Source organism: Numenius arquata, chromosome 12, assembly GCF_964106895.1.
Source record: "Numenius arquata chromosome 12, bNumArq3.hap1.1, whole genome shotgun sequence".
Taxonomy (NCBI): domain Eukaryota; kingdom Metazoa; phylum Chordata; class Aves; order Charadriiformes; family Scolopacidae; genus Numenius; species Numenius arquata.
The window spans coordinates 36283432-36305266 of NC_133587.1; the positions used below are offsets into that span (position 1 = coordinate 36283432).

General features: G+C 39.1%; 1 protein-coding gene across 1 annotated transcript in view; it reads right to left on the bottom strand.

Annotated features, from left to right (window-relative positions):
• The window catches only part of RBM33 (RNA binding motif protein 33), a 95169-nt gene that overhangs the window by 15526 nt on the left and 57808 nt on the right, over window positions 1–21835 (bottom strand). The window contains exons 12-14 of the mRNA XM_074157636.1: window positions 21422–21493; window positions 20333–20620; window positions 12410–13045 (exon numbers count right to left, since the gene is read on the bottom strand). Of these exons, the coding sequence (XP_074013737.1) occupies window positions 12410–13045; window positions 20333–20620; window positions 21422–21493 (996 nt within the window). The remainder of the gene's footprint in view (window positions 1–12409; window positions 13046–20332; window positions 20621–21421; window positions 21494–21835) is intronic.

Genomic DNA, 21835 nt, shown 5'->3' on the forward strand with positions numbered 1-21835 from the left:
CCTACTAAGGACTGGTTACTAAGTCTCTTCACTATCATTTGAAGAGAAATAGTCCAGTACAGGTGACATGTAGGATAGTCTCACGTTTGTGAGTTCCTTAGTTCACAATTCACACCCCTAAAAATCAAGTCCTCTGGATTATCAAGCACATGTAGGCAACAACTTCTGAAGAACTATTTAAATCCCAGAGAAATCAGCTTCCTCACCCCCCTGCATTGTCTACACTTCAAAAGCACAATCTGTCATAGGGAAAATCTTGAAGCTCTTCCCACTTAAGGGCTTTCGTCCACAGTGTCCGAAGTGACAAAGCAAGAAAACAGCATCTAGTTTTTCGACTTCTAATCACTTATGTTTTTTCTCTGCTAAACTGGCTACAGAAAATTGTGTATATAAACCTTTGAGAGCAGTAACTAGTGAGAAATTATAAAGCTTTCCCTTCAGAGTCTCTCTCTTCAATTACTGCTCAAAAATATAACAGCAACAGCTCTCCTCCCCTCCTGAAAAACCTGAATGCATGCACATAAACAAAACCTTACCATGAAACCAGCATGAAATCCTCCTCATTTTAGCCTCAGTTCCAATACCAGCATCACCATAAACCGTATGCCCTGACCAGATAATTTCTTTTATTCAGCCATACAACCGCTGAAAGATGATGAAACTAAAAGGAAGAAAAAAATTCTAGGAGGAATTTAAACACAATAATTAGGAGTTAAAATCTACTCTCTGCTAACTGCCTGCTGTGAAAAACAACCATAAATATTTGCAACCATTTCTTTTCTAACCAAAAAGTGATCCCAGCACACAGGAAGAGCATCTGAGAGCTAAGCCCTCGGGTACAAAACACATTGAACATGCTCATTACTGAAACTTCAAAAGGAAACAATCATTTCCCATAAAAGGCTAGGATGGCCAACAACCACCCAATATTTAACTACCAAGCCCAATTATCACCAAATAAAACCGTATAAACTAAACACACAACTCTGACAGATTCAGAGGCACAAGCACACAACATTGGTTCACACTGATGAAATATATGACAGGGTATGTTCCCTGCTGGGGTCTCAAATGCCACTTTTGGGCTTCACTGCTAGAACAATGCTCCTGGAAAGGCACAAATATCTCCGGATTTTTTTAATGAATTAATACATTTCAGAAACAAGAAATCCTATATAAAACAATAAAGAAAGTCCATAGGGTAAGAAAAGGGGATGGAGCACGGTCTGCTTGTTCCTGCAACAAGAAGGAAGAAATGGCAGCTGGATCAAAGCCTTTCTTTATACATCTCTGAACATCTACTGCTTTATGAGATGACTTGAAGAGGGGAAGCAGAGATGAACCTGCAGCACCGCTTCCCAGGAGAGGTCTGTAAACAGGTGGCTAACAGTGCTCCCTGCAAGTTAGCAACACGTTGTCTCCTGTTACAGGCAGCCCTGGCTTCAACCGAATATAAAATTTGGTGGTTTTCTTAAGAAAACGAAACCCAAAGGTGACTCCTAGGTCACTATGTGCCTAGGAAGCAAAACATCACTGCCCCAGATAACAAATTTTAGCACCAATTCCTTTTTCACTGGGTAAAGATATGACAGCACAAGGACAAGCGCTGTCCGAGGCAAAACGAGCAACCTCTGCAGTAGTACTGGCGACTGCCACCAACATCCTCCTTTTAACTTCTTCTACGCAAGACAATTAGTGGCTTCTTCAGGCACACCAACGAAGAACTAAGTCAAGCAAAACACCCGTCAAGAGCTTTTAACATCTGGACTTAAAGCTGTAAAACCTCAGAACATCACTTTCAGGTCACACGCTCATTTGAGAACATTAACATTTTGGAGGAAAAGAGACTGCAAAGATGACTGCACATACATTGACTCCTGTTTTCACTCACGAGGTACACGAGCCGGCACCCAGAAGGTACATCAAAATACACAGCAAAGCAGGCAAGTGAACTGAAGTTGTACTGCAGAAGCTGCCCAAAACGACGGCTAAATCATAGAAGGTAAAACGCTAGCATCTCTCCTACTTAAAATGTCTCAGTTCTAGCTCCTTTGAAATCAACTTCTGCTTTTCCAAAAGACAATTTCTCTATTGCTAATTTTTCATTAGCTTCCATCACCTCCCTCCCCAAATTTAAACATGTAGCAAGAGAAAGAGGTATTAAAATTTTAAGTCTTCTCTTGTCAAAATACATTTTTAACTGATTTTTTTCTAAAGCATTTTGGGATGTGCAGGGCAACACTACATCTTTCAGGGATGCCTCATACAATTTGATGCACAAAGTGCTGACACCAGGTAGAATACTTCTCAGTCCACCACAGAGACCTCAGATTGATTGATACAAGCTCTGAATTTATACTGCAGATTTCCTCTAAAGTCCTCTGCAGAAAAGTGAATTTCCATTCTTTGTCTGCAAACCAATAAAGGAAGAATGTTTTTCTGTTATTGTCTACTGCTTAATTTCTATATTACAAATCATTCTGACCTTCAAGCTCTGAATTTTCAAGGTTTATAAAAGGTCTATCTTCCTAACATATAGCCAGGAAAAGAGTTCTCTTAAATGAAACTTCACCAATATTATTAGGTTAATTCTGGAGTAATGAAAATGCCTTTTTTTAAGCAGGAGTTCTGTTCAGGGGAAAGTATAAAAACTAGTTTTTAAATTTCAAGTACTGCAAGATTGTTAGTGGTGCCACAAGAAGTAAATTTCAAATACTGAGTGTAATTAAGCAAAACTCAAAAGATGAAGGCAAATGGATTTGATCTACACGGTGAATGGTTTTCAGACTTCTACTGTAAAAGAGTCTGCACAGTTTGATCTGAAACCGGACTAACAAAAATGAGAAATTACACCATTCAATGGCCATGACTTTTAGAACCGATTCCCTGATACTTATCAAGGCTGTTTTTCAATAGTGAGACTCTCACTATACATATATATATATAGGCAGTGTTGTGTTTTGAGAAACATAAAGACCATTCTGTCACAAATTCTGAAAGCAGTACTTTATGAGGGATTGCTTGAATTTAGCAAGCTGAAGCTTTCTACTCTATCATAATCATTATGACAGTTTTACAAGGAAGATGAAGTTTATTTGCCACCAACATTAGCAGGACAAATTTATTTATAACAAATGCTTTAAAATGTACTGATAAAAATGCCTATTGATACTGTCAGAGCTGCTTGCAATTTGACAGATCAAATCTTATTTTCATTCTTAAACCCCATGAAGGAATGGTATCACCAACTTGCATTCTGTAGTGAGCAAATTGATTAATCCCCCTCTATAGAAATCTCAACTCTTGATTACACCTATCAGACGCTAAGCAGCATTATTCTAGAGTGACAACACTTGACAAATTCCCAAACCATTTTTCTCAGCCTTTGTGGCCCTGCTAGCTTGTATTAACCCTGATGAAAAATTAATTTTCCTTATCTTCTGCTAAACCCCAAAATCCAAATCCGCCAAACTGGCAACTCTTTCTGTAAAGGTATTATGAAAACCTCTAAAAGATTAATTGCATGTCTTCAGGTGACATTAAATTAATTTCTGTACTCGTGACAGACACTTGATACTCCGTACTGAGAGGACAGATAACATTGTCAGGATACACAGAAGGACAGTGGTGCAGTGTCCCAGGGCAGCCTCTTATGAATTCTCCTTTCGATAAGGCCATACTTCACTGTCATTGGCGCTGTTAGTGATCTTGCAGCCCATAGACCTCACTGCACAGGTTTCTATTAACCACGACAATGCTGTGTCTATCCATGTAATCTTTATAAAGCTAATTCAAAATCACCCAAAAGTAAAGGGATGCGCATGCTGGATAAAGCACTTAAAGGAAATAAACTCTGCTTGATTTGTGTGAAAATAACAGAAAAGTAGAACGTTTTCATCTTTTCTCAGATGCACTATAACTCAAATTCTCTGTAACATGATGAAGGCTTAAGTCTTGCAGGGAAATCTCCATCAAAAATGTCTTGTAATTGATTTCCTTTAAGAGAGAAGAAACCGCCTCATCTGTTACCAGTTTAAGTCAGTATTTTTAAAAATGAGTATCTCTACAGTATCACAGTAAGAGGGGAAAGCCCCCATCCTTTAGGTTACTAAATTTGTCTTCAAGGACAAGAAAAATTACTATTCATCAGCCAGATAGGTTTTCAAACGTAAACTTGTAGTTTACTGATACTGCGACTGACTATAGTAATAAAGATTGTTACATGGGGATCACAGTTGTCTAAGAGAAAAAAGCAGTAAAGCAAAAACCATGCAGAACAAGAAAGACTATCATCTAATACTACACGAGTATTTCCTCCCCACAATGATCAGAAACGTGTATTAAAGGCAAACCCCTAATAATTAGGTATTTCTCTTTGACTGGAGCTCCAAATGCTTTACCACTTTGATACGGCCAGCTGAGAGACTGGGGACATGGGAATAGGAAGCCTAATCACTTGCCAAATATCCCACAACCAAGTGACATGACCAAGCACTGTTTCCGAACAGCTGAAGATCTGTTTTCAATCTGTCAAATGCCAATGAGAAACACCTGGAGACTTTTTTTTAAAGGCCTTCACAGACCTTTAAAAGCTTTTTTTAAAATTCAGGAAGAGCAGTACTTAAAAAACCTCTTGCTGTCCAGCCAGCCTACAATACACTACTCTATCAACAGACAACTCGTTGTTAACAACTGGTTTAAGACATAATAATGGCCTAGTTTTGACTCAGAGTAGACACAGAAATAAGCTACATCAGATTACAGAAGTGGTAGAACAACCAAAGCATTCCCCGTTCACACCAGAAAAGAGACACTTCTGGTGCTGGGCAGTGAATGATCTTTCCCAGCCTAAAACTTTTGCACGGGGTGAATTTACTCAAACAAGAGCACCGAGACTAAGCAATAAACAAATAAAATGCAGAAACAGTTCCCTTCCTGTGATAAAAAGACACTGCTAAGCTGCTTCAGCAAGCCATGAAGTGATGACTATCTTGTCTTCTGTGCTTAATGGTCTATGAAAAGTCAGAACAGCAAGAAGAAAACATCTTGTAAAAAAACCCCAGCTAATTCCATTTAATCCCATGTACTAACAGAATTCTTACCTTAAGTATCTCCTCAGCTGTCTGAGAGGAGAACTAAGGCATGGAGAAGGACTGGCCAAAGAGATGTCAGAGGATCCTAGCCATACCCGTGCTACACTGAAGTTTCACCAGGAGTGATAGAAACACAGGTGATCAGATGTCAAATCATGACATGTTTTTCTAGGACAACCACCCACCAGTTCATTATGAAAAAAAATACAAATTCTGTGTCAAAGCTACAGCAAAAATCAAGGTTCTGGACTAGATTTGTATACTACTCTCAGAAGGACCTCCATTTTTATGCTGCTGTCTGCAAAATACATACTGTAGATGTCAATAAACACATTTTTGAACAAAATCTCCTGGTTCCCTTTTCAGTTGCCAGATTCCAGGATAATTTTTTAAACAGAGAGTTTTAGTGAAGACTGGACACGCAGAGGAAATCACCAAGAGAAAAGGCTCCTGTTGGACAATATCAGCGATTCAGAACTTCTGATGGTCCAGGGCTCCTGAAGGAGCACTTCTCAGCCAGACATCAGCTATGGCACAAAGAGCCAGTACTGGGTAACAGAAACCAGTACAACTAGAGCTTCCCCTCTTGTGTCATGCCTAGTTTTCTAGTTCATGTTCCTTGAATCATAGAATGGTTTGGGTTGGAAGGGACCTTAAAGATCACCTAGTTCCAACCCTCCTGCCATGGGCAGGACACCTTCCATTAGACCAGGTTGCTCAAAGCCCCATCCAGTGTGGTCTTGAACATTTCCAGGGATGGGGCATCCATAACTTCTCTGGGCAACCTGGGCCAGTGTCTCATCACCCCCACAGGGAAATATTCTTCCTGATATCTAATCTAAATCTGCCCTCTTTCAGTTTCAAGCTTATAACTAATGGCAAGTCAAATCCCTCTGGTGTGTTGCTTAAAGCTCTTTGTAGAATCTTGGCATGGACAACCCACAGGACCTCCCCTCCCCAACCCCTCACAGTGTCAGGACTCTCCCAACGCAGAGCACACCTCTGTACTATTCCAAGTGGTCAAACCTGAAATACCACTTAACAAAGGGATTTGTGACTTCTTGAAATATTAAATTTAAATCAGATAAATCTGTATGTATCCCCCCCAAGTTAAGAGATTGTATTCTATTAGTTTTCATCCGAAAACCAGCTCTTTCTCTTTGTACTGCACTTTAGCAGTGTCACAGTTGCCTTTAGTCATTTCCTATCAGGAAACTGGGCTACTAGATACTCCATAACACCAACATCGTGTCAATATGAATTTTGCACTACAACACTTATGATGGCAGAAAAACTCTCCTTTGAGACTTAACAAGAGCGACAAGCAATATCAAACGCCTCGCTTTCAGGGTGTTCGGGAGGAAGCAGCACTCTTCAACATGCAATTTAAAAGTCTCCTGAGGAAAAGGAGAAACCTGTTTTGCAGCCTACAATAGGAAATACTTTATTGCACTTTAGTTCCAAGTTATCCACAGCAAAGTTAAATTCAATTTAGGTAGATATCTCTTCCCCCTTTCGAGGATTTTATTACAAACCCATAAAAAGTACTATCTGCATCTAGTTTGGTTGCCACCTTAAGACCTGCTAGTTCCTAAGTGTGTCCACACATGCCCTTGTATTTTATTTTTCCACTAACCAAATATGCCCCAAACAGTACAGCACAGCCTGGCGCTCTGCCCATAGCCATGAAATACTCTGTCTCACTGGAGGTCTCAGAGAAGAGGGTTCTTGCTCATTTCCAAATGTTTCATGAAAATACTATGCCTTTTTCATACCCAGAATATTACAGGGCTCCCTGACTTCCTTTTTTTGTTGTGGAATTAAGAAATTAATGTGTATTTGTGAAATATTTCCAGAGTGAAATTGAGTGCGATCTTGCAGGTTGTGGCAGGCAGAGCACTCTTCAACAGCATTTACATCAGTTCTGCTCCAAAGGTCCTGCCCATTTTGACACTCTTAAGTGACAAACATGGTATCCGGCATTCAGATATCATGGTTTCTGAAGCTCCCTCAGTCTGTTGCTGATGGAATATGGGCATTATCCATGTCTCCTTTGAATAGTGGGATACGAATAAATCTCAATGCCGCTCTCCTGCTTCTTAAAAAGTAATAGGATCGTACACGGCCAGAGTTCTGGAGTTGTTTTGCGCAGCTGGTAGTGCTGCGGAGCTGGGTGAAGGGCTCCCTCAACAAGTGGTCATGCAAATGCCAAAAATCTTAGTGTTTGCAATTCCTGACATATTTAGATGAAAGGCGCTATAGAGCTTTCAAGTCAAATATTTTTAATTAAACTTGAACATACACATGCAAGTAGAAACAAGTACAAACATTAAGCAAAGTTTGTTGATAAGGTTACATTATCAAACAAGAATCATCTCAATCAGTATGTTTTTCCATATTTAGAATTCCATATTCATATCTCACACTTCCCAGTTACTCTAAATACGAATGAAGTTGTTTATATTCCATTCCAAGTCTCTTTTTCTTTTTACAATCCAAGGACATTTTTTGTGACAGGCCTTTAAAACAAAAGAACTTGTCGACTCTTCAAGCTTTTCAGACAGAGCATTTCAGGTTTTCAGGAATTAAGATTGCGAGTAAGATATGGCTTCTAATCCAACAGGGAACACTGAGATTTGAATGTATTTTTATATATATATATGTATTTAAGAAAAAAGCTTATTGTGCAGTTCTCCACAGAGACAAAGAATGGTGTGTTCTTGGTGCAGCATAAGAACCAGCATTTTCAGGCGTTTGGGACAGACACACATCTCTTTGAGCATGGCAGGACATTTTCTGGCTAGAGAGAAATCACCCAACAACAATATAAGATGACTGAATGATACAGAGATTTTAAGATATTACCGTTTCCCCACAGAACCTCCAACTAAATGAAAAACATGTTCAGCACAGATTTCATACCATCTTAAGATATTTAAGGCTGTAGCTGGTACAAACCTGTTCTTCCAGGACTAAAGACAATTCTGATATATTAGTTGAAGTAATTCAATTGCACTTGGTACTGGAACTATTTACTGACAGACTGATCCCAGAGAGCCCAAAGGAGACCAGCACAAGCAGCCAAGGTGTTAGAAACATGCCCCATCAAGAGGGATTGAAGAACATGAGCGCTCAGGAACAGTTAAGAAATCTTTAAGGAGAGAGACAGCCAAAGAGGAATATAAATTCTTTCCCATGTCTCTTGAAATATAATACAATTAGTCATGGATTCAAAATTGCAGCAAGAAAATGTGGGTTTGTTACAAAGAAAATTCTCCTAGATGTACAGACACTGGAATAGATGGCCAAAGCAATCTCCAGTAATGAGATCTCAGAAAAAGGTTGGTTCATTCCCCCTTCAAGACAGAATAAATTATTTCCACGGTCCTTTCACTCATATTTTCCATAATTTTATTATCACATTCTTAAGCGATTTATTAGGGTGTTTCTTCCCAACAAACAACATTCTACAACCTCATTGAGTTTATTCTTATGCGTATCCTTAGGATTGACTTCAGGCTCCTCACTAAGCCAGGTAAATATCAGACGTTTTCTTAGGAAAACATACTAGTATGAATACTCAGCAGATATGCTGAACTTCTGTATCTGGAAAGGATGGCTCTGAAGACATGCCACACAATCCATAAAGCAGACCAGATCCATCAAAAGATGTTTAGGCCTCCATAGGAAAAAAAAAAAACACACAACACAAACCTCAAAATTCATCTGCTAAACACTGCCTCATTTTCCAGGCACATAAACTTTAAAGGAGTAATTAAAAGGAGCAATTAAAATTGAAAACTATTAACTGTAGTGTCATTCCTGCATAAATTACAGGAATTTTAGAAAGGGATGGGCACAGCAGCATTAGAGGGGTGGGGGTGAGGGGAGGAAGGAATTTGTTTTAAAAAGCATCAGACAAAATCATTAATGATGGTTCTTAACACTTGTCGCCTTGATACAGAATCATAGAATGGTTTAGGTTGGAAGGGACCTTAAAGGTCATCTAGTTCCAACCCCCCTGCCATGGGCAGGGACACCTCCCACTAGACCAGGTTGCTCAAAGCCCCATCCAACCTGACCTTGAACCTGGCCCCAAGGATGGGGCATCCACACCTTCTCTGGACAACCTCTTCCAATGCCTCACCACCCTCATAATGAAAAATTTCTTCCTAATATGTAAATCCACCCTCTTCCAGTTTGAAGCCATAATCCCTCATCCTATCGCTACACGCTCTTGTAAAAAAGTCCCTCCCCAGCTTTCTTGTAGGCCCCCTTCAGATACTGGAAGGACATGATAAGGTCTCCCCAGAGCCACCTCTTCTCCAGGCTGAACAATCCCAACTCTCTCAGACTGTCATATACAGACTTAGTCTGACATACAGGAAATGCTGAATCATTTTCTACTTCCCTTTTCTTTAAATATAAGAAGCCATAAATTAAGGTGTCTTATGCATCAGATGAAGTAGACAAAATATTTCTTGGAATGTAGTTAGTAATTCCTACAATTCCATAAAAATACTTAAAAAGCAAGATCCTCTCAAGACAGAATATTGTGGAAACAGATGAAAAGCCATTTTACCTTAAATAACAAGTGATACTTCTATATGGAGGTCGGAGATCCTCAGTAGTACTGCTATGCCCAGCAATACAAATAAACATAGTTAGAAGCTTAGATTGGGAAAAACATTGCCCTCAAGAGAAGAAAACCATTATCTTCTGATAGTATTTGTACACCATAAATCTCACCAATACACCAAGTACATCTCCTTAACTGTTCAACATTTACTCCTGTTCTACAGATAGGCCTACTAAATCTAAAATGGTCCTTTCTACCAGTTCCTGGTTAGGTCAATTTGCTCTGGATAGAGTTAGCGTGGGTCTGGCCTCAATCAGCTCCTTCAACTGACAGTTCTGCTACTGTGCTGGACCATGGCTGCCAGGCTGAAAGAGAAGGGACTCTCCAAGACTTTACCAATAACAATCAAGAGAGCTTAGAAAAGGAACATGCATTGTGTCTAATCGCAAGCCATCTCACTCATACATGGGTATTCAAAACACCTCTGCACAAAAAAAGCTCTAGAAAGGAAGAAGTGTAGAAGTGATTAGACAGAGAAATGGCTGGGCTGCTTAACTGCAGGATCAAGTCAGTGCCTATCGATAAGAGAATAAGAGATACCAGCCAACCCTTTGGCCAAACGCAGGGAATTAGAGGAAGCACTACTACACGGCTAGGAAAAATGAGATTTAGCTTTTGCTTTATATTTAGGGTTGAGGCAAAAGCTGTGAAAATAAATAAAGCATGTGGCAGGACTAAATATTAGAAATGGAAACTGAAACGGGATCTGTGATCTTTATAGTATTCAGAGTCCAAGCAGCTTTTAATTCTCCTTTAAAATCCTGTCAAAAAGGACAAGATCCATGTGTCCCCCCGTTCAATTTTTTCTTTTTCCTTGTGTGGTCAAAGAAACAGTCATAGATTCAGCTTGTCACTAACTGATTAAAAATTAATCAACTATCTTGATCAGTGCTAAACAGCTAATTGCAGTGCTTGCTTTTATTCTTCCACAGCTGGAAAACTTAAAATGTCTACAGCAATATGAAAAAAACGAACAAAGGCTACATGTAAAGAACCTGCGTTACCTTGCTAAAACCCTGGTATCTGAAAGTTAAGGAGGACAGAGCAAATCTCTTCCTGTATACCATGAAAGAGGGGTTACGCACACATTTAATAAAGCTAATTGCTCTTGCTTACCATGAGACTCATCTGAAACAAATAATTTACGGTTTTCTGAAACAGAGCATTATGATAAAAATTGCGAATGCTACTGTGGGCACTGATAACCATTTGTTATAAAGAGCTGTATACAGTGGTGACTGGCATTGTTTTGTTTCACCACATAATAAAAGAAGTTGTGCATGATTGCTTTATTCAATTATTCATGAATAACAAACCTGTTAACTCGTGCAGGCCACTGGGATTCCTGCAGACATATTTATATAAAAATATTTTTAGCCCAACAAAATCAATTTCTTTCAACTTCTTGTACTTTATTCTTCTCTACTTAAGTTATCACATCTGAGGAATTAGACATCCTCCAGGTTGGGCTGTTGCCAGCTCTATGTAGTCAGTAAGGCCCTTTATGTTACTATTTTGAAAGACCATGTGGTCATTATGCAGTTGACAATTTTAAGTGTATTTAAGTTTTATGCACTGTAGAAAAACATTTATAAAAATAGTTAAGACTGGCATTTTGACTTCCTCCCCATTTCTACAGAGTAAAGCCTAGCCTCCAAGGCCTTGTTCAGTTGCTGTTAACACACTGTTCACTTCATTCCAGATTACAGCAGTTCTGCAAGTTTCCCTAATTAATGCTCCAAATAATTTAAGAAGCATTCTTCCAAAATAAAAATCACCTCCAATGTATGACAGCATTAAACATTAAACCACATTTCCTTCCCTCCTCTTCAGCATAAACCTGAGGACAGATTTCACCCTGACAACATGATCTTGCTATGTCCCTTCGTGTTGGTTTCTTTACAGCCCCAACAAATTAACTTGTCTTTCATTAAGACAGAAGAAATTTGATCGAGATACTTTCTAACCAAAGCCCCAGATCTTAAATATGCACACTGCCATCTGAAGACCAGCATTGTGAGTCCTCCACAACATGGGTGGCTCAAGGGACACTTTGCAGATAATAGACCCCTCATCAAAAGATAAGGAAATCTCATTTAGATGCAGAAGTGAAATGGGTAACGTTTTAAACCCAGCCTCTAACAGAAAACATCCCCCTCCAACACACTGCTTAAATTAGTTTCACAACAGGCTTCCCAAGAAAATGAAAACAACCTTCCCTTGAGTACAGGAGCCACACTAACACCAGCATCTGCATGCAACTAAATCAGGTGGCTTCAACTACCAAGCAAGCAGAGCACAGCGTTTTAACTGGACCTTAAACAGCCAGCCAAATCCTTTTTTCTGACCAATTATCAGACCTATCAACCTTAAGCAAAAGGAGCTCAGCTGAGGAGTCTTTCAGAGTCAAGTTACAATTCAAAACTTTGAAATCATATTGAAATAATACTTCTGAGATAACTGCCTGGCAGTAAAGTGTTACAGCAAACATTAATTTCTGAATAACTGCTAATAACTCACAGTTCTGAAAATATGAAATACAGCCTGTTAGGTCTGCTAAATCTGCTACTTCCCTCGTCAGCTTTGGCCCAGTTTTTATTTTGGGATTACACAGAATGAAACACACAGAAACAAACCATGAGGACACACAGACACGAGATGAGCCTTGGAAACTTACCCCTCCTGACAACTTAATCACCCTGACTTTGCTGCCGACATGGGGCCCTTCTCCACTACCACTGTTTGTCCGCTGCATGACAGTCCTTTTCACGCCGGGTTTCAGTTCCTGGGGCCTTGCCGGTACTGAAGCCACTCGAGCAGTCTGTGTGGTGGGCACCGGTGCTGCAGCAGGTTTGGTCTGTAAGACTTTCTGCGGTGCCGGAGGCTGACTGGGAGGTACCGTCCTCGTCTGCCTCAGCTGCTTCACTGGCTTCAGCTGCTGTCCTTGATACTGCACGTTCCCCCCGACCTGTGGGAAGTCTGTGGGTTTGGGCTGGATATTTGGAACTACCATATCTTGCTTTTTAACAAGGAGTCTGTTTTTCACATTTTGCCTGGTCTGTAAGCCAGAGTGGGGGATGTAAGGGCTGCCATTGGTGGGGAACTCGGAGTCGTCGTCCTCCTGCTGCATGTAGGACTGTTGCGTAGAAGGTTGCTGCTGCTGCTGCGCCAGTCTTTCGAGCAACTCTCTCTTCCTAGCACCAGCCTGCTGCTGCCGTCTCAGCTCCTTCTGCTTCAGAATCTCTTCTCTTAGACGCTTCTGCTCTTCTATCTTCAAACGATACAGTCTAGTTTCTTCATCTTCATCTGGATACTGCAAAGGAAAATACAAATGAATTTATAAAGTTCTCAACAAATGCCCAGCTCGGTCAAAACAACATTAAATTGTTTCAGATGTTGTAAAGCTGTAACTCTCTGAAGAGGTTTTTATATTACCCGTGACACTGAACTGAGGCTATTAGTGAAGTGTATCTGCTGGTAAGGTTTATTTGCTATTCATTACAGACAAACAGTTCAAATCTGGTTTAGAACTTAGATATACTACTTCCTAGACAGGAGGGAAAAAAAAAAAGAAAAAAAGAAAAAAAGAGCTATAATACCAGTTGAGAAATCTTATCAGAATACTAAAAAAAAATACGAAGTTTTACAAATTGGAATTAATTTAGAAGTTTCTAAAACCAATTAAACTATTAATATAATTCAAGATATCAAAATATGTTTCAAATGGAAAGCAACAATACGGAGGCAACCTACTGTCACACAGGTTTTATCTTGCTCTTTTCTGACAAAGTAACAAAAGGTAGAGTGGTAAATGACCTGAAAGGCCCTGATTAGAACTATTGATTTTTCTCACAGAATTTTCAGCCTGATCTCAAACTCATTTGTCACACAATAATTGGTTATAATGAACAGCACAAGTCAATCTCTCTGACCTTGAACTCCTGCACTCTCTTCAGAATCAAAATGTTGCCAAATGCAGTGTTGGAATATTAATGGTATATAGAGAATGCCTTTAATATTCCAGCCCTGGGTCCTCCAGAAAGTATTAAACACCATCAAATAACCTTTCTAAAGATTCTTCAACTTTGGCACAAAAGCTGTATAAAAATGGACAAGAATCAAGGAAATGCAGATTCTCATCACCCTAGAAAAGAAATCAAATTGCTTTTGTGATCAGATGCATTTTTTAAAATTACAGAGCATACTTTTTCATTATATTATTTTTTATTTTCAACTGTTTGAAATATTAAGTTAGAGACTTGTAGAGACTGCTTACAGATGGTAACAAGCATAACATTCTACTGGAGATATCCTAATCACCCCTAATAAAAACAGACTCTCAAAGTAACAATACTTTGCATTTTGGTATATTATAGCAGAAAGAATGCTAAAATGTGAATCCATGATGGAATTATTCATCTCACAGTAACTGTGTGCAAGCTCTTGTCAACATAAATGTCTTTTTTTGCACATACAGGACACAAACGTACAACATTTTTTTATTATTATTTTTTTAATTCAAATGCTTTTATCCCTGGTACAACCCAGAATCCGCCCCAACCCAAGAAAAAAAAAGATCAAAATAGATACAATCATAAAGTTGGTTCACAGATATAAAAGCCCAGTGGAGTAGTATTTACACTCATAGAATCCAGATGCACAAATCCTCAACGTTTGTTTCCTTTAGATGTAACTGCTTTGTCCCTGAGCACCTACTGATAGGGACTCACAGTGGTTAAGAAATAGCTGCATATCTCACACTAAAAGTCCAGCCTAAACAACGGCTAAAATAAGACTTCAACAAAACTGGACTTTATTTTTACTTTTTTTTTTTTTTTTTTTTTTTTTTTTAATACGGGCTATAGTTCTGAGATGAGGCATAACACTGTCCTTTTCAGGGGAATGCTTCACATACTAAAGGATTCTGATCTTCCTCTATACTTTTCAGACTACAATGGCGGTGATTAATGGCTAATCACTGTAAGGACTAGATTACAGGTCTCCACTGACAGATGGTAACAGGAACATACTTCTACAAAGTAAAATGGGTAGTAGTAGTAAACTCAAATATTTCATCTTAAATTGCAAACTGGAGATGATGGATTGTAGTAAAAAAAAAAAAGATAAGGCCCTTACAAAATACAGTAAAAGGGTAAGACCCTTAAATAAAGTTTGCATAGGATGACAAAATACAGGTAAGCTCCAGACAGGAGGATGTGCTGTTACGCAGATCTTGATTCAATGAATAAAATTTTCAGTCGCTTTCAGAGACAGTAAATATCTCAGTGACTGAAACTGTCCAAACACAAAACCTTTTCCACTTAATTCACTAATGAATCAGTTTATTCACTTGCTTTGCCTTAGATTAGAATATTCTACATTTTATCTAAACAGGTTTGATGGGTGCCAGTGACCCAATGCCAAATTTACCTTTGGAGGTAGTGCTGTACTATTTTTTTTCTTTATGTTCAATTGAGGGTGTCAAAACCAGCAAGAATCTGCACAAGACCAGCTCTTCTACCAGCTGTCCTTTATTATCAGAGACCTGTCTGCTCATATCATCATCTACCAGTTCCGAAGGCCTTGGAAGATGTAGATCACGATCTAGTAAGTACAAAACACTAACTCAAAGGCTACAAATAGCAGCACAGAGATGTGTACTTTGTGGCACACTTAAATGAGTCTTGCCAGCAGACAAGGAACGAACATCCTGAGGGACTCTGACCAATACATCTGTGCAGCAGGGACAGACATACTGATTTCAACCACAATAGCATTAAACACAGAAGACAACTGATAAACTGTATTACATATGAAGTCAGATGAATGCTTAGTAGTATCTTCAGGGAACTTGATCTCAAATATAATCTGAAATTTTCCTTTCAGGAACTCACTCACTACTTAGGAAATCAGTATGGATCCTTTTAATTCTTCCAAAAGGATAAGCTTTGAAATCAAGATCCAAGAGCTCTGAGGTTGTATGACAATGGTGGATCAGCCCATTAATGGTCTGTAGAGACACCTAAATCCTTCACCTTCATGCAAGTTGCCACTACTGTTAAGTTCTCAGTAAAACAGCCTTGCAGCTAGAGTAAGACCAAACAATATAAAAAAATATTAGGAGTGAAGTTTAATTGGAATTAGTTGTGCAGTGACCCAACAGTACAGACTCAGAATGGGCAACAAACTCCACACTAGGCTGAAAAGAAGAGCAGTGAAATCCTCTCCTGCTCAGCTTGAGGAGCACCTCATATATACCCCACTATACAATAGTGTGTGTGTGTATACATGAGACCTACGCTGTACATATAAATGATCTATAGTACGTAATAAGGAGCTTCATCACACAGAACAGGCAAGACAGTACATGGGGTCAAGGTGGAAACAGTATGCAATGCCTATTTACTAACGATTTTCATCCCATTAGTTTAATAAGTCGAAACAGTATGGAATGCCTATTTACTTATGATTTTCATCCCATTAGTTTAATAAGTCCGGTACAGATTTCTCCAACAAGCAGTAGCACTACCAAAATAAAATCAAAAAAGCAACAACAACAACAAAAAAAAGAAAATAACTGGGAGAAAGTAGACATCCTTCAAAGACGTCCTGAAGTTTACAGATTGTGTTCGGAAGTTTCCTGCCAAAAGCAACATTGTCTGCAGGTGAACAAGCAGAAGAACTTGCTAGATAAGCTCTTGACACTTCACTTTTTTCTGTAGAAAATTCCACAATGTGAAGAATGTGGAGGTGGTTTTTTTTTTTTGTTGGGTTTGGGGTAGGGAGTTGTTTGTGTTTGTTTATTGTTGTTGTTGTTTAAGTTTGTTGGGTTTTTTTTTTGTGGTTTTTTGTTGTTCTTTGGTTGCTGCTGTTTTTTTAAAGCAGAGATTCTCATTCATCTTTTAACATTTCTTGAACACAACGTATTTCATTGTAGTTTGAAGGCAAGACAAAGCTGTAGCTATAGATTTTCTTCTGCCTTAAGGCCCAAAGAGGCTTTGATGGCACGTGCTAAAAGAAAATGTTACACACTGCTTTTTTGAGTCTAACTGATGAGCAACAGTAAGAGGAGCAGTAGCCCATCATCATTCTCCAGGAGAACTTAGAATGATACTAGCTTAGAATAGCTGTAGCTTGCTTCTCATACAGTTAATAGAAAAAAACCACAAACCCACCCACACCTTTTTAGAGGTCTGCAGGCTTTATTACTAGTTAATAGAATTAAATGAAGAGTCGTTAAGAACCAGATTCTGGTTTGCTATTGAGGAACAAGAAAGGAATCACGTAACCAGGCTCACTGGTGTCCCTCAGTAGAATGGGTGGGTACAAGGCAGAGCAGTCAAAACTGTTTGATCTATGACATATATACAAATCTATTCAGCAGGTTTATCTTTACTTTTTCAGTTGTAACATTAGAAGGAAGAGAGGCTAGGATAATTTGTCCAAAAATTCACAAGTCTTCATAAAAGGTAAGGTCAGATCCAAATCACATCCTTTGTCTGCTTGTGTTCAAAACCACAAGGTATCTTAAATAAAGGCACCTACATCAACATCACACATTTCACATCACTGATGACATCAAGTCCTGAACCTTAGGAAGGTATGAGCCATCCTACAACACACAGGTGCTATGGTTCTTGGACAAACAGGAAGAGAATTAAGAACAAGGTTTCTTTGAGAAACACACTGCCCTCTTGTGATCTTCCAACTGGAAAAAGACTGCGATAAGAAGAATCTTCTAAGCACAAGACAGGGAGCACCATTATAAAAATTTGGAAATCAAACCTATTTATACTGGAGAAAACTCAAATTCAGATGTACAAATTTTCAGGTAGTTAAATTCCAAACATATGAAAAGTTCATGATTTAGATAAATTAGCTCCAATAACAATGCAGCAACTATTTGCCATATTGCAAGTCTTTTTTTTAAAAGACAGCAACATAAAACCCAACAACACAACTTCAAAATTTACTGGTTTTGGAAGAATGGAATGTGAAGGTTTTCTTTCAGTACATCAGGGTCATTAACTGCAATATAAGTACAATATCAGTATAACTATGATTATGCAGTGCTCTAATTTGTCTCCTGTTCCGTGCTCCAATATCTATTTCTTCTAAAGAGATTCACATCACCTTTCTACATTCTCCCCCTTCTTTTAACTCAAAAAAGCTTAATATTGCCTTAATTCCTCTTATCCTAAATTGACCCCAATATGAGCAGAATTAGGCCCATAGTCATTACCCATACTTTCCAATTTCATTGACAAAATGATTTTTCTGACTGAGGATGTGAGAGTTACAGCTATTGTAAAAACAGACAAAGGCATTTGAAGTCAGTATTTTGCAGCCTCGCAGGAACACAAGCATGTCATTAGAGTAAAGTAGAAATACAATATTTAATCTTCTAGTTACTCAGGTTGCAAACCTTTCAAATATCTATTTTGAAAGTGAGCAAAACCTTTAAAAGCCAATCTTGCTATTTTTTTTTGGTGCTTCCTGAAAGAAGGGCATTCATAAATGCGGCCACTGACTCTTCAGGAAAAAAGATGCAAAGAAAAGTCTTAATAATTTTCCAGTTGAAGACACTTGCAAAATAACCTGCCCAATTCAGTTATGAGCAATACAGCTAGAAAAGCTGACAGAACTAAACTCTTTCTCATCTTCACAGAAAGCAAAAGAACAGGACAAAGTTAGCCAATTAGAAGAAAAACAAAAAGAAGACTGGAAAACGTTACACCTAAAGAGAGAAATGTAATAACCTACACTACAGCAATAGTGAAGAATACGATTAAATGCTCGGAAATGAACATTATTAGTACAGCAACGCTGTTTGCAGGAGTGACAATAAGTGGCATCTGCGAACAAGAGCAGCAGTGGTGCAGACAACTGCTGTTTGCAGCACAAGACTATTTCAAGTCCGCGCTGAAAGCAGGAGGGTTCTGTGCTCACACACATTTACACACTTTCCTTGTACTTGCCAGGTATATCTACAAAGGCTTTTACTCTATGGTTAATAATAGGGAACACCAGGAGACATCATTTTTTCCAAGGCAACAATTTTTTTATCCTGTTTTGCAAAAATGTACATGAAACAGGTATCAAACTGTTTTCAAAGATAGCTTTGACATTGCCAGAGATATTTCAGAACTAATGCCTTAAATTTCATGACTAAACTATGGAAGAATTATAAGGTATTTTAGATGGGGAGGCCTTTGAATAGCTCTTCAAAACTTACCTTTACTAATGGCCTGAAAGACAGAGACTTCTGTAAGAGGTACTGCATTTTCTGTGACTTGGATTATTTCAAGAGACTGAATTGAGAGAATGGGGATTACTTAAATCTTTCTTTTCCAAAAAGATCAACATTAAAAGCTGGAAAGCTGAAATAAGGATTTTTTTTTTTTAATATTCCCGTTGAAAAGCAAGTGCACAGGAGGTCAAACACTGCCAACTATGGGTTTCTTTTGTGCCTCATTTGTGAAAATTAGTTACGACCATCCCTAATTCAAGAACAAGATGAAAAGCTAATCACAAGCAGCTTAAAGGGAAGGCAATATTATCACAATTAAAGCCTTCCAACAGTTGTTGAGTTGAAGAAAACCTGGTCCTTGAGACAAGATTCATGGTCAACTAAACTACCAAGATTTACAGTTCTCAGAGTAGACTGACAGAAATTGTACAGGGTGCATTTAGCCATCATGTTCTTCTGGCACCTCCTGATGTTTAGGATTAACAGCACCATCAGCACAATCCTACCCACTCTCTCACACTAACAGTGCTCATGGAGAGCCTTCTCCAGCTTCCAGGAGGATCTGTGCAGAGAAATGCTCACCTGCTCACACTCTATGACCTAGTGGAGCCCGAAACACTGGCATCTCACTCTGATTATGCCAAGTACTAGCAGAGCAAACGCCATCTTTTTCTCTAAAATCAAAAACTTGAGAGCATCTCCTATTTTCCCTTATGCCATAAGGTTTCATAAGACAGACATTTCCTTCTTCAAGAGCAAGAAGCTCCATTGACAGTGCAGCTGCAACTTCCTACACGAGTGCTCAAGACCCTAAAGGAGACTGGGCAGCCTAAAGGAAAACAGCATGAGGAAGGTAACGCTCCAAACAGTTTTTTTTGGGGGGCGAGGAGGGGTTTGAGCCATACAGCATCATAGGAAATGGAAGAGAAGAGCCTTCCTGACTTAGAAGGATGAGATTACCTGAAAAATAAAAAAGATAATATAATCCTGGAAGATAAAAACAGGCACAATGGGAATTTCAGAGGCTTGTATCATTAATGACCTTTGCTCAACCTCTGCATTTTTACAGTAGAAATGACCCCTCCTCCTACAAAGCAGACTCACTGCAGCACTGCCAACCTTCCAGACTTCTTTTTTTGTCAATGGAGACTGGTTTTGTTATCACATTAAAGAGGAAAGTGCAACTCAGAAGGGAGGCCTCTAGTGGCACCAAAAAATATTGGGTGAATAATACATTAACCGTGCTTACAGTTTGCAAGCCAGACTAGAAAAGTTTTTAAAAGGAAGTATTTTGTTTAGGTTTTTTCCTGTTTGTTTGTTTACCAAAAAAAGAAAAAAGAAAAGCATTACCTCTGGTTCAGATTTTACTTCTGATTTTGCTTGGCCCACTGGTGTGATTGCTTTAGCTTTCATCTCTGGCCTTCCCTGTGAGTTTCCAACACCAGCTACAGACTTGGTGGCAGACATGGTGCTGGTAATGGGTTTGACCTGAGCAGCTGGGGTAGAGGGTCGCCTGTTGTTGCTCATTTCCATAGCATGTGATGGTGCTATCGGCAACTCACGCAAGTTACTATTTCTTGGAGCAGTTGACTGTAGCTGCTGATTTGGACGCTTGACAATATTTTGTGATGGTGTATTCTGAAAAGCAGAAAATTAAAAAAATGCAGACTTTCATCACAATCCAGACTAAAGTGTTTCCTGTTTCACATTTTCATGAATAAGTTGGAGAAAAAAACGCTTTTCAAAGAGTTTCAATATTTTCAACGTGCAATGAAAAACTGCAGAAATGAGAACACTGTAACAATGGTTTTATTTTTCTTTAATTAGAAGCAAAACTGAATCTCACTTAACATTGTTCTCAGAAATTGGCTTCACTGTGTGATTTATTTTCCTAATCAAAGCAGTTACTCTAAACTCCAGTCATGTTGTCAGACTGTTGTGCTACCCCAACGCACCGAGCAACAGAATCTGCTGCACTGGAGCAAACTTGCAAGACATGAGTGGCACTATCTGAACCAGAAAGCTTATTAGCATCGGTACAGAGAGGCCTTCAAATTGAAAATGAGTGTCAGAAAACTGGGCTCCCGTACAATCACAGGTTACCAGTGGTTTTAAAATCTTACTAAGCAAACTTATCCTCCAAAACCTCTCTATTGCCAGTTCTTGGGCAACTGCATAATCTCTTACTGGACCCAGATCAAGAACAACACTGAAGACTGGAGGAGAAAAGAAAAAGGGAGGGATACACATGCTATTTTTGGATGTAGGTTATAAGATGATCAAGGCAGAAAAGGAGCAAGAAAAGGTGAAAGCAGCTGACAGAGCAGGACGGAATAAACAGGACTCAAAAACCATGCTGGTGGGTTTTGAAACCTGTGCTTACATGCCTGTTACCCACACAGAACTATGTAAGGCACCACTGATGTATGTGGTACTTACATGTCTTGGCTTCATTGGACCCTGTCGCGGCTGACACTGCATCCTGTTGTTATTTGGCTGCTGCTGCGTGGCCTGCATATGAGGCCTGAACTGTGGTTGGTTCATAGGCATTAAGGGTTGTGGTGGCCCTTGGAGATGATGATGGTGTTGCTGCTGCTGCTGGTGATGATGTTGCTGCTGCTGCTGGTGATGATGCTGCTGAGGCTGAGGTTGTGGCTGAGGCTGTAATGGGGGATGCAAAGGACCCTTCACATGAAGGGAAAGATTATTCGGTTTTAGTTTCAAGGTAATAAATTCCTGAAAAGTAGCTCAAGCCTCCTAAGTCCTCAAAACTTCTATAAGCAGCTATACAGAATCATAGAATAGGTTGGAAGGGACCTTATGATATCATCGAGTCTAACCATCAACCTAACA